General features: G+C 40.1%; 1 protein-coding gene across 1 annotated transcript in view; it reads left to right on the top strand.

Moving 5' to 3' along the window:
• Positions 1-4,268: 4,268 nt before the first annotated feature.
• The window catches only part of LOC122346819 (regulatory-associated protein of mTOR-like), a 124,174-nt gene continuing 114,427 nt past the window's right edge, over positions 4,269-14,015 (top strand). The window contains 3 exon segments of the mRNA XM_043241673.1: positions 4,269-4,293; positions 4,296-4,415; positions 4,418-4,434. Of these exon segments, the coding sequence (XP_043097608.1) occupies positions 4,269-4,293; positions 4,296-4,415; positions 4,418-4,434 (162 nt within the window).

Raw genomic sequence — 14,015 nt, 5'->3', positions numbered from 1 at the left:
CACCCAAGAGGTGTGACCTTCAGAGACTTCAACAGCCCTCACTTGGTGACCCACCTCTGCTATTTTTCTAAGCTCTTCCACATCTCACTACTTCTCATTTTGTGCAGCCCGCACAACACATAGTAGGTTCTGCTGTCCTGCTGGACACTGTGAAGATTGAACACCTCTGCAACCTCTTTTGTGGCAGGCCTTGTGGCCTTGACTTTCCATTCAACCAAAAGATCCTCAGATTTCAGCTGATCTCTCTCTCAGCCCTTTTCTACCTTCTACCTGGGACGAAATCATCAGAGTCAGGGAAACCTGGAATTATTCATGTTTCAAATTCAGAAGAATGTGATTGCATGTCCAAACACTTGAAAACCATGAAGACTTCTTCATCCTAGATTGCATCTGACTCTCTCACTAACTAGGCAATGCAAGTATCATACATTTAGCTAAACTAAACAGAGATTTAGTATTAATAATAGACCTCGATATAAATAGCGCTGATGGTTTACAGGTGGTTAACTGTCCTTTCATAGCCTCATTCTCTGCTTTTCCTAATGGTTTACCATCAAGCTTTTTCACTTTCCCCATGTAAGGAGTGTAATTATGTTTTTTGTCTTCAATTATGTGAGCTAGTTTAGTTAATAAAATTTATTCTACCTTGCAAATTAGTGTCTGTTTATGATTTTGTCCTCTACTACACACTAATGCATTGATAATGAAAGAAGGTATTTTCTGTGACCACCTGAAAATATTCTTTCTGAGAGGTTATATGGAAGTTATACTGAATGTTTGCTGAATGAACAGATTAGTTTATGACAATGTAATTCTGCTGCTAGCTGTTACTGGCAGCTGATATAAATAATTGCAAATAATCATAATATATACATTTCAATTAATAAGATGATTAGGTGTCACAGACTTGGTTCTACTTTTGTTACTGTTTAGTTGATTGATTTATTACTTCCCACCTGTTTTCAGTTCTTCCTAATTGTGTTCTATTGTTTAAAAGCCCAAAAACTTGTATATTATATTCATTCATTACACACAGACTGATATATTTCAAATGTTTCTTTTAATTTTGATGATTATAACTGACAGCTAATGAAAACCTTAAATTCAGTATCTCAGAAAATTAGAATATTGTGAAAAGGTTCAATATTGAAGACACCTGGTGTCACACTCTAATCAGCTAATGAACATAAAAAACACCTGCAAAGCCTTTAAAATGGTCTCCCAGTCTATTTCTGTAGGGTGCACAAAGACTGGGAAGACTGCTGACTTGACGGGTTGTCAAAAAGGCGACCATTGCTGCCATGCACAAGGAGGGCAAGACACAAAATGTCATTGCAAAGAGGCTGGCTGTTTACAGAGTGTCCAAGCACACAATAGAGAGGCGAAGAGAAGGACTTTTAGAAAGGTGGTAGAAAAAAGTACAAGCAATAGGAAAAACTTCACCCTGGAGAGGGATTGGAGATATCAGAGGAACCTGAGCTCTCTATAACACCTGAGTAGTGCCACAGATAGACCCGAACTCTCAAACTTGTTTTCCCACCTCCTGCTCCATTATGGGCCTCCAACTAACTTGAGTTGCCAAAGCTCTGTGAACTCTGCTCTGCCATGGCCTCTGAAGTTTGTGCTTTGTTATGGATCCGCTCTGCATGGTCTCTCAAGCTTCCTGACTGCCATGGCTCTCTGGACTGCCTGACTCACTATGGCCCACTGGACTGCCTGGTCCGCCATGGCTGTCAGAGACCCCTGATCCACCCGGGAGGCTTCCCCAGGGCACCCTTCTCCTCCCTGTTGGTTCTCTTATTGCGTGGGATAGGGCCTTCCCGGGAGGGGAGGGTAATGTCACAGACTGTAGATTTTACTTTTGTTTCATGCTTTATTCCTGTCTGCCCTAACTTGCTTCTCCCTGTTTTTGTTTAATTGATTGATTTAGGATGATATTAAAGAGAACTGAAAACAGGTGGGGAGTAATAATGTTTAATAGCTGTTTTGTTCAGTCCTCATTGTCTGTCTTTATTGTACGTTGTTTTGACTTCTGTGTTCATTAAATCAATCTTATTTTTGTGTACCAGTCTCTTGCAAACACTTTGCTACACTTGGCATATTTTGTTTTTTATTTTTAAAAAAATGTTAGCATTAATAAATAAGAGTATGATTCATGTTTTTAGGTTTGTATTTGTTTCATATTACTTGTAGAAAAATAATAATTTGATAACTTGAAACAAAATTTTAAATAAGGAGAAAGAATGCTATAGATTTTTTTATTTTTATTTACACTTTTCATTTAACTTAATAAAAATAGTTCATTGGCATGTTTTTGTGTTTTGCTTTGGTACTAAAATGTATTCAGAGAACTGTGTTTTTACTGGTATTGGTACTGAATACTGAAATTTTGGTACCGACACTCTGCAATGTTGCTATTTGAACATAAACAATATCTGCAAAGGACTGGGGAGGACGGTCTGTTACACCAAGAACCCAGAAACCTCGCCCTGGGAACATACAGCAAAGGAACAAGGCCATGCTGTGCAACTTTAGATGAGAGGAAAACTTGTAATGCATGAAAAAATTTTCATATATGAATTACAATCTATCTTCTAATGATTCTAATAGATTCAGGTTTTAAAATCAATGCTCTAAAGCAGTAGGTCTCATTCTGTGCCTCTGCATTGACCTGCTCTGCATTTTTTTCTCTTATTTTCACATAGGTTTGAGAAACATTTTACATGGATTTGCTGTTACCGTGCTGTATTAAAGCTTTAATCATAATAAAAAAACATATTAAAAGCTAACACAACATCGCAGAGTTCTGGCTTCTTGGCTGACCTATAATAACTGTAAGTTGCGTCATACATCATACTTCCGAGTCAGAGGCTGGAACTCGGTAGCTTTGCACTGTCTTCTGTACAGAATATTTGCTACAAACATATTTCCATGTGTGTTGGTATAACACAGAAAACCAGCCGCAAACTTCAGCCCTGGTCACATCATAGGGAAACGCAAAACAATAAGTTTTATTGTGGCACCAAGATACTAGCACTTAGGTTGAGGCATATCTCAAAATGACACTGAGAGAAGAAGCTGTAGCTTATACATAATACAGCAGATATTTTTATGCATTCTACAGAGCAGTGATTGGGCTAAACAAACGCTTTCTCATGAATAACTGCAGGAATGCAATCAGAAATGTGTGACATTGGTTCCGGCTTTTCCACGCCTCCGCAGCCTATCTATAACACACACCAAGCACGGCTCTACGTCACACCTCCTTCCATAGTCTCGACTTTGCTTTTCAAATCGGAAGAATGAAATTGCTCTGAAAAATAGTGTTTTTACCTAATAGCACTGTTTGGTTTAGATCATGATGTATGTCTGTTGTTGAACATCAGAGAATCTATTATTCTTGCTGTAGTGTTGTTGCTGGTGCCATGTGTTTTCAACAGTGTTCCAGAACAGTTCAACTAGGGCTGTACAATATATTGTATGTGATGGTCATGTGCATCTCATCAGTAAGGCTGGTTTTTGATTAGCAATAAGTCTCCATCACGTTTTCAGATGGAGAGGCATTTAATACAAAGAGCCATAGTTCTCTGACAAGTTACACATTACGCTCACTGTCGCATGTGAGCCACCTGTGATAATGCACAGAAATTGAACTACTACTTTGTATTAAAAGTGTCAAAACAGGTAATAGAGAGTCATTACTAATCAAAGAACTGACTTTACTGACTAGATGCGCATGCAATATATCGCTGCTCAACCCAATTATTAGAGTGTGTGTTCAGTGCATTTAAAGGAGGACTGATTCATTAACCTGCACAGGCTATAAAGGGGGGCAACTTTGAAAGGACAAACTGGTGCTTCTGATTCACAACCTGTTATGTTTTCTTATACAAATAATCTGTTACTTTCTATACAAATGCAAGTTTGAGCAGTGTAGTGTACTGCTTGTTGTTTGTCGCTTCTCCGATCACAAATACAGACATAGTCATGTTTATTGCATGCAACAAATGGCTCATTTATAATGACATTTATTGTTTTTGTGTCATATCATTTGTACATGACATCACGTTGTGGTTAGGGCCGTAACATTTCCATTACACGCTTGAGGTATTCGAACAATGACAATGCATTGGGAAAATTATATTTCAGAATCAGATTAAAATCTGACTTAAATTAACCACTCTTCGTCTCTCTACCTTCTATATTTTAGACCAATAAATGAGTAGTTATGTAATTGTTTTTGTTTTATGTCCTTTTTTAGATTCCTTATGAAAATGGATGCTGAGCTTCTTCACTCCCTGTAGTTGGTCTGGCAGAGGAGGAGGAGGTGGACATGACTGACTGGAACCTTCCGCTGGCCTTCATGAAGAAACGCCACACAGAGAAAATTGAGGGATCCAAAGCTTTGGCTCAGAGCTGAGAATGAAAGACAGGGTGAGGGAGAGACTTTTAATTTTTAGTCAACTGAGCATCAAAATCAAGTGATTGACTATTGATTGCTGTCTAATTTCAATGTTTATGTGGAGTGTTTCTCTCAGTATCATTGCCACACTGAACTAATCTTGTTAGCAATTGGTTTGACTATTTAGTGAGTGGCTGGCTAGAGTGGTCAGTTGATGTAGATATCCACATGTAATGAATCCTATAGTTTTTTCACAGTTGATGTTTTTGTCTAATGTGAAAAGGAAACAGTGGGCATTTATATAAATATGAGGTTCAGATTCAGATTCGTACTTGCAACGCAGATTTATGGAAGGTAATCTTGATCTGCTCATACACAGCAATTCTACATTCTTCTTACTACCCATTTAAAAAAATCATATGTTGGGGGAGCTGTGTGCTTAGAATAATAAAAATGAAACTAATGCATTTTTCTCCTCGAGCCAAACAGGAAAATTACAGACTCTTTGTCCCACTGCAGATTGGTTCAAACTGTCCCAAACTGTCCTGTGTTCAGCCAATAAACATAGGTTCTGGGCCCGGTTGCATGAAAGTAATTTGACTTGAGAAAAAATTCCCTGAGGTAAGGGATTTCATTAAGGCAATGGTGCTGTGGTTGCTATAGTTACTACATCTCACAATAAACATAGAGATATATGTCCATGACAATAAACGTAACAAAATACAAACCTAACAATCTAAAACACTAACAAATATAATGAGTGCTGCTTGTTTTTGTTCTGCTTAGTGTACAGTTGTTACAGAGAAAACCTCTGTAAGTTTAAGAAGGCATAAGGGTGCTTTTTTGATTCCTTAAATCAAGGTCAAAAACTAAGGGCTTTGTAGTAACACATAAACAGTTAAGGGAAATAATAATAACTGACAGCTTTAACTTCCCTAAAGTAAACCCTTGTTTTTTTTTCCTGCAACCCATATTTCACTAAGGGTACCCTTAACCTTAATAATAAGGAATATATGAACCAAATTAGAATTTTAACTTAATACTGTCACCATGCATAAGTAAAAAGTCTGACAGACTTTCTGACTTACTGAGGAAAAAGCATTACAGTAGATTTTTCTACCATCTTAAACTAAAGATCGATTAGCTCATCACAATATCACATCAAACTCAGCCAATTATTATTATTGCTATAATTTATTCTCAAATTATTCATGTTAACAACAGTTAACAGCAGTATTGTGTGACTATGTCATGTATCTGGACTCTTGTTGTTGTTTTGATTGTCCCACATGCTCTGTGTACCCTATTTTCCGCTTTGTCTATTAATTGTATCATTGTCTTCAGGTGTGTCTCATTAATTTAGTCAATTTTTGTGTTAGAGTTCAGTTTGTCCGATCTCGCTGCTTATATGTGGTTTTGTTCTGCCTGCCTGCAGCTATATTGTTTATTTTGTCTGTTCAAGATTAAAAGACTATTTATGTTATATTTTTGTTGAGTGCTCCTTCTCTTGAACCACAGCGTGACAGAAGATTGGATCTTTAAAGTTAAAAGTGGCGTGGTTTTCGTTTTTTTTTTTTTTTTTTTTTTTGCCCTAATGTTTGCCCTGCCTGCTCGCTTTGCCCCAATTTTCTCATCTTCCTGCTGGAGAATGCCGAGTTCAAGAGAGCAGCGCGGAGTGGAGCTCCGCCCACTTCACCATGGCTGAGGATGAGCTGATTATGCATCTGGGGCTGCTGGATCTACAGGAAGCACTGAATGACTTGGATCTGGAATTAGACCTGGCACCCCTGTGTCCTGAGTTCCTGGTCCTGTCCAGCTGTCATGAATCCCCACTGGTCCTGTCCCAGCCATCCTGAGTCCCTGCCCCAAGAGACTGTTACGCCTCCAGCGCCTCCTCCAGTGACCGCACACAAAGTCTGCCCATCCTCCCACCATATCCAGCCGCTGTTGATGTTTCTCAGCTCCCCCTTGGCTCCCAGCTCCCTCCTCTCCACTGTGGCTCATCAGTCCACCAGCTCATCCAGGCTCCATCGTCCCTCCGGCTCGCCTTGGTCTGTCGTCCAACCATCTGTTGCCTCAGGATTCCTCTCCCTCCGGCTGCACCTCGTCCCTCCTTCCCTCCGGCTCTGTCATGCTCTCTCCATCCCCGGTTCCACCTTGGTCCTCTGTTGCTCCGCCCGCCACATCCTTCTCTTTCTCCGTCTCTGCATCGGTCGCCAGTGTCAGCGGCGTCGCCTAGGCTCTCCAGCTCCTTTGTGTCACCCTGTCTCTTTGGCTCTCCACCTCAGTCTCCTCCACCACCAGCTCCGCCTCCATCAGTCGGCCCCATGGAGATGACCGCCATTCCTCCTCCATGGCTCCTCTCCATCAGCTCCACTGTGGGCCATCATGGCTGGGCTCCTGGGTCCCATGGATTTCCTCCTGCTCCGGACTCATCCTGTGTTCCTCCCTGGACTTGGTTTGCCAACCCCTCCTGGTGGCCCGTCCCTCCACCGGAACATCCTCCCAAGTTCCCGCTTTCCCATTTCTGTTTTTGGTGTGAGGATGCACCTTCCGGGAGAAGGGTGTAATGTCACGTATCTGACGGGAGTCAGATGGGGAGTATCTTTTTGTTGTTGTTTTGATTGTCCCACATGCTCTGTGTGCCCTACTTTCTAAGAGACATGTTGAACAGATTTGTATTTGTATACTTGTGTAACGGATCTAGAAAACAGTTACTTGCTTTCTGTGTTGAATGAAAGGTGTTATTTTACTCCCTGCCATTAGAGGGCACTGGGAGCTATTACTGTGAAAGGTTCTCTAGGCCAGAGAATAAGAGGAAGATGGAAGTTTGAATGAGGAGCACATGGAAGCTGAGAGTGTTTGCTCTCTCTATGCTTTTATTTGGAAACCCTTGTTGAGGAATATTTTGTTCTACATCTCAATGTGAGTTAAAATACAAATCCCAGCCTATCTGTAATAAAATTTCATTTTATTCACATGTTTTATATAATCCTTTCTGGATTACAATCTGCCATCAAATTATTCCAGCTGCTGTGAGAATAGGCTATAATTAAATTGTGGGTCATTTGCAAGACAGCTTCTTTGTTACAGACGTGATGTATATGACGCAGTGCCATGCTTGAATTTGCGTCATAAACTTACCTGTACCACTCAAATTAGAAAACAAAAAAGGCTTTTTGATGTACATTTTTAGGTGCACTCTTGTCATAAATTAAAATTCTAAAAAAAAAAATTTTTTTACCAAAAGGTGGTAAAATATCTATTTAGGAGTCCAATGATATATAGTTTGTCATGTTTATATTAAAATTTAATTCAATATATTGAATTTAAGTCTCCTGGTGAGGGAATGGGAGACAGTTAAGAGGTTAATCTTATTACTTATTAGCGAAAGTTGATTCTCAAAAGAGTTAGCCTTTGGTTTTTTATTAAGGCCTGTGTGTATGTATTTGAATTGAGAGATTTTTGTATAATTTAAAGACTCCATATTTAGCCATATGCAAACATGCTGGGAACTAACAGTTCCAAATAAAACAATTGGAACTTCTTTCCTTTATTATTATTATTATTATTATTATTATTATTATTATTATTATTATTATTATTCAAGCCTCAAAACTGCTTAATTGTACTTAAAAATAAGGAAAATGTGTATCTCTTGGTTTTATTGTTGAAAAGTTCTGCATATTTTCTATACAACACTAAACCACAGTTTCTTTAATAATATGCACAAGTATTGTTAGAGACTTGTAGCACACCTGTTCTCAAGCACTCTTAATGTCCAACTTTATTTAAATGTCTGACTGCCTATTGTTTTTGTTCAGTCCTGATTTCTGTTGGGAGTATGTTTTGTCAGTCATTTGTGGTCAGAGCTTTTGTTTATTTTTATTTGTTTTTTTTTTTGTGTGCCACTTTCCCCTACCTGATGTTTAAGGGAAGTTTTTCTTTTGTTATTTCATTCAGACCTTACAATCAAGAAGTGTTTTTTGAGTTCCTTTGTGGCTGTTCTTGTAAGATGACTCTAAGATTGTACTCTGGTTCTTGAATTAAATTTTTGTTCATCGTTTCCTCTGCAACTGTTTTTTTTTTTTTTTTTACCTGCTCCAGTGGTGATGTAGTAAGCGCCAAAGGTTAACGCACCATGGACCTGGGTTTGATTCCCACCTGGATCATAACAGTAGGACAACTCCAGCAAAGGAAACCCAACCTTTGTCGAATGCAGAGTGCATCCTTGTTGCTGTTTTAAGCCAGCTTGGAACGACATGAACAAGTCCTTGCACAACAAGAAGCGGCAGTTTCTAAACTAGGCCAGGCAATCTCACAGATCCTACAACATCTTCAGTCTCTTTCAAACCTGCTGCGGGAAACCGAGTCCCAACCCCAAGCTCCAGTATCACCACCCAACTCTACAACTCTGATATTCACCTGCCTCATCCTGAGACGTATGATGGAAGCCCTGTTATCAGATGTCAGGCAGATAGCCCCCACTTCAAAGTGTAGCAGAATTAGCTGTGGAATTTTTAACGCTAGCTATGGAGAGTGGCTAGAATCAGGAAGCATTAACTGTTGCTTTTATTCGGGCACAGTCTGATGAAATCAAAGATGAATTAGCGGCCCATGACCCTCCAACAGACATAGAATCCCTAATTGATATGGCCATTCGACTAGACAATCGCCTTGGAGAGAGACATAGAGTATTGGACGAGTATAGGAACTACTAGAACTGGTCCCAGTCAACATTCCTTGGTACCCTGACTATCACGGCCCTAGATGGGAGGCCTCTGGGGTCTAGGCAGGTGAGTCTGCGCATGATACCTTTATTTCTTAGGGTTGGGGATCACGACAAACTATACAATTATATGCAATTAAGTCACCAGAATTCCCTTTAATCCTGGGTCTCCCTTGGTTAGTCCTTTATAATGCCCAGATAGACTGGCTCTCTAGTAACATCCTCAGATTGGGGCCTTAATGTGAAAAAAAGGTCATTGTGCTTCATCTCTTGGACTTTTTGTTTCTCCTAAGTTTCTTGAGGCTACCCCAGGACGGTTAATGACTACTTTAAAGTTACCCAAGATGTCTCCAGAGATGTCTCACGTGTCTCTTTTTAGACTATGCAGACCTGTTTGAAAAGCTGCCTCCTTGCCACCGCACACAGACCTTATGATTGTGCCATTTACTTGCTGCCTGGAATGTGCCCTCCAAGAGGGAGATTGTTCTCTCTTTCAGGACCAGAGAGAAAAGCCATGGAGGATTATATACAGGAGTCACTGCCATCTGGCTTCATACGCCTTTTCTACATCACCAGCTGGAGCTGGTTTCTTGTTTGTTTTGGAAGGACGGTGAGCTCCAACCTTGTATAGATTACTGCTTAATAAAATGACAATTAAGAATCGTTATCCTCTCCCACTAATGTCTAGTTGCTTCAGGGGGCTACTATATTTACTAAATTGGACCTTCGCAATGCATATCATTACTTCCGCATTCATACCGGAGATGAATGGAAGACTGCCTTTAAATACACCCACTGGCCATTATGAGTATCAAGTTATGCCTTTTGGGTTGGTAAATGCTCCTGCAGTATTTCAGGCTTTGATTAACGATGTACTAAGAGACATGTTGAACAGATTTGTATTTGTATACTTGTGTAACAGATCTAGAAAACAGTTACTTGCTTTCTGTGTTGAATGAAAGGTGTTATTTTACTCCCTGCCATTAGAGGGCACTGGGAGCTATTACTGTGAAAGGTTTTCTAGGCCAGAGAATAAGAGGAAGAGGGAAGTTTGAATGAGGAGCACATGGAAGCTGAGAGTGTTTGCTCTCTATGCTTTTATTTGGAAACCCTTGTTGAGGAATATTTTGTTCTACATCTCAATGTGAGTTAATTTTCTTTCTTTCTTGGAAGTTTTCTTTCTTGTTTTAAGAGGTTTGTTAGGAAGAAGTGTGTTTTGTTTGCTGAACCTCTTGCTTGCTTGTTTGTTTGTTTGTTTTTGTTTTGTTTAGAGGGTTTTGTGTCTGTCTGATTATGGGATCATCTACCCTGGTCACGGATCCTTCTCTTCAATATTGGGATTTGATTGATTTTCATCCTAGTACTTTTTGAGGATTGCTATTCCCTTTGGATAAAGTTTACTGGATGGACTTGGATTCATCCTTTTAACATCTATGCATTGATGAACTGAGGACATGTGCAGTAACACTGAGCTTTATTGTTGTGTGGACATTCAAATGTTTTTCTTTCAAATGTTTTTCTTTCAAATGTGACTGCTGCTCTGAGATATGGTCATGATTTATTGTGCGGTTTCAAACTATATGTCTTTTGGAAATGTAAATATAATAAGATTGGTGGTGACAGATCCCTCTCATTTTTTTTGTGACATTTTGCGAATAATCTTTGTTACACTTGGATGATATTATCTTTTCCAAGAACCTCCAGGAACACATGCAACGTGTAATGCGCCTGGTCCTCCATCAGCTCCTGAGAAATCATCTGTTTGTCAAATTGGAGAAAAGTGAGTTTCAAGTCGAAGAGGTTTTCTTTTTGTGTTTCATTGTTTCTAAGGGTCATATTCAGATGGACCCTACAAGGACCCGAGCAGTCAGAGAGACTGGCCTCAACCCACCTCTGTCAAGCAGGTGCAACGCTTTCCTTGGCTTTTCTAATTTCTTTCAAAGATTAATTTGAAATTTCAGTGCAATTGCTGCTTCACTAACCACTCTCACTAGGATGGATGTTAAGGGATTCCAGTGGACAGAAGAGGCGGAAAGGGCCTTCAGCAGACTGAAAGGCCTATTTACCCCAGCACCTGTACTATTCCAGATCCTGAGCTACCCTTCATTGTGGGGTGGGAAGCTCCGAGGTAGGGGTTGGAGCTGTTCTCTCCCAACATACCTTAAGGGACAATGAATTGCATCCATGTGCCTTCTTTTCACACAAGCTTTCACCTGCAGAAAAGAATTATGACATTGGGAACAGGGAGTTATTAGCTGTCAAACTGGCATTGGAAGAGTGGAGGCATTGGTTGGAGGGAGCCAAGCACTCTTTTGTTGTATGGACAGATCACAAGAATCTAGCCTATATTCAAGAGGCCAAGAGACTAAACTCTCGTCAAGCCCGGTGGGCTTTATCCTATAACTGTTTTGATTTTGTTCTTTCCTATTGCCCAGGCTTTAAGAATCAAAAGCCTGATGCTCTCTCCAGGATGTTTGAACCTACAATCAGGGTTTTAACCCCGCTAAAGATCATTCCCCCCTCCAGAATTGTAGCACCAGTCAGATGGGGAGTGGAGACCTTAGTTCGAAAGGCACAGCAGCAAGAGGCTGACCCAGGTAATGGGCGCTCTGATGTTTTACAGTGGGGACACTCCTCATCAATAGTCTCCCTGGATTTAGTAGGACCCTAGAGTTCATTGGCAGACGTTTCTGGTGGCCAAAGATGGCTGATAACATCAGAGCCTATGTTGCTGCCTGCACAGAATAAGGATTTCAGATCCCTCCCTCAAGGTCTCCTGCAACCCCTCCCTGTTCCTGCTTGGCTGTGGTGACATATTTCTATGGACTTTGTAAGTATGGACCTTATACCATTGCCAAAACTTCCTTCAGCTCCACAAACTGCTGAGATTGTATTGCAGCATGTCTTTAGGTTGCATGGCTTTCCCAAGATGTTGTGTCAGACCGTGGTCCTCAGTTTGCATCCAGGTTCTGGAAGTCCTTCTGCCAGCTTATTGGAGCTACAGCAAGTCTATCATCAGGCTTTCATCCCCAGTCTAATGGACAGACAGAGCGTACTAACCAAGACATTGAGATGCCTGATGTCATCTAACCCAATGCCCTAAAGTAAACATCTGATTTGGGCAGAATTTGCGCACAATACCTCTGCCATTTCAGTAACGGGTATGTCACCTTTTGTCACCGTGTGTGTCAATATGGTTTTCAACCTCCTTTGTTTTCTGAGCAGGAGTCTGAGGTCGGTGTCCCAGCTACCCAGCAACTGGTTCAATGGTGTCGTAGGATATGGAGAAAGGCCCGGGCTGCGCTTCTCTAGTCTTCTCAGTTACAACAGCACGGGCCAACCGTAGGCGCAGACCAGCACCTATTCTTCCCCCAGGGCAGAAAGGGATTTGGACCAGAGGAGCGAACTTGGGTCCCTGCTCGCCACATCCTGGACAAGGTTTCCCTGGGTTCACCACTGGATGGCTCCCTTTCTGCCCCAGATAACCTTATTGTTAGAGACTTGTAGCACACCTGTTCTCAATCACTCTTAATGACCAACCTTATTTAAATTTCTGACTGCCTATTGTTCTTGTTCAGTCCTGATTTCTGTTGGAGTATGTTGTTCTCAGTCATTTGTGCTCAGAGCTTTTTTTTGTGTGTGTGCCACTTTTCCCCTGCCTGATGTTTAAGGGTAGTTTTTCTTTTGGGATTACATTCAGACCTTACAATCAAGAAGTGTTTTTTGAGTTCCTTTGTGGCTGTTCCTATAAGATGACTCTAAGATTGTACTCTGGGTCTTGGAATTAAATTTTTGTTCATCATGAGAAACCTAAAGAGTCATACTCAAAGCCTCTTGTTTGTTTCATCCGCAACTGGGTTTCACCTGCTCCAGTGGTGCAGTAGTAAGCGCCAAAGGTTAACTCACCGTGGGCCTGGGTTCCGATTCCCACCTGGATCATAACACTAAATGAGCTATTGACAATTGACAATTTTATTATTAAATAATAACAACAAAATAAATACATTTATAATCCCCTGCACAGGAGAGACTTGGTGTTGTTTACAAATATATGTAGAATCCAATATTTTGCATCCTTTTTTCTTTATACTTGTTTAGTTGTATAACAATAATAGTAATGTTACCCAAGAAAATAGTATGTTGTTCTGATAAAATTAGGGATTCCTCAACTAAAGATGTTTCTGATCAATTAATTGTCTTTTATTAAACAAATCAATTAAAATCGAACACTGTAAGTCAATGTGAAAAATCTTTAGTCAAGAGACAGCCCCAATTTTATGCATGTTTATATTAATTAACCATAATAATAGGCCTTTTATTGCCAAAAGCTTATCAGATCTCAAGCACACACATAAAACTTGCAACAGTGCACGTAATTACTATGAATGCCACAGGTGAAAAACAGCGAGAAAACAACATCAACATCATAATATTTCATTGATAGACTAGTTTTTTCTGTATTTTTTGTATTTGCAGTGATGAAGTTGATGACACTGACTCGGCCATCTCTACAGTGGATGTGCACTTTTCATATGGATTGCCTAATCTTTAAAATAGTTTAAATAGTTTTCCATTTTAATTAGTTTAGTAAACATTTCACTTTCTATTTATGTCTCTGAGGCAAGTACAGAGTTTTGTTCTCAAGTACACAGAAACCTATACAGTAAGTTAGAAATTTAATTGCAAATGATCACACAGGAACCTCCAAGTTAGTGGTCATGCAGTGATTATGCTACTATTTGACTACCAGACACTGCACAAACAATTGAATAGGGCACATTTTTGTAGGTTAACCTTAAATTGAGCAGCCATATTACTACTTATAAGTTTCAGATAATAAGCAACATTTGAGGCCGATGAGCAAAGTGAAGGTTTGCATGTTCT

This window comes from Puntigrus tetrazona, chromosome 6, assembly GCF_018831695.1.
Source record: "Puntigrus tetrazona isolate hp1 chromosome 6, ASM1883169v1, whole genome shotgun sequence".
NCBI lineage: Eukaryota > Metazoa > Chordata > Actinopteri > Cypriniformes > Cyprinidae > Puntigrus > Puntigrus tetrazona.
Note: the sequence above shows the minus strand (reverse complement) of the source record. Positions and strands in the feature narration are given on the sequence as shown.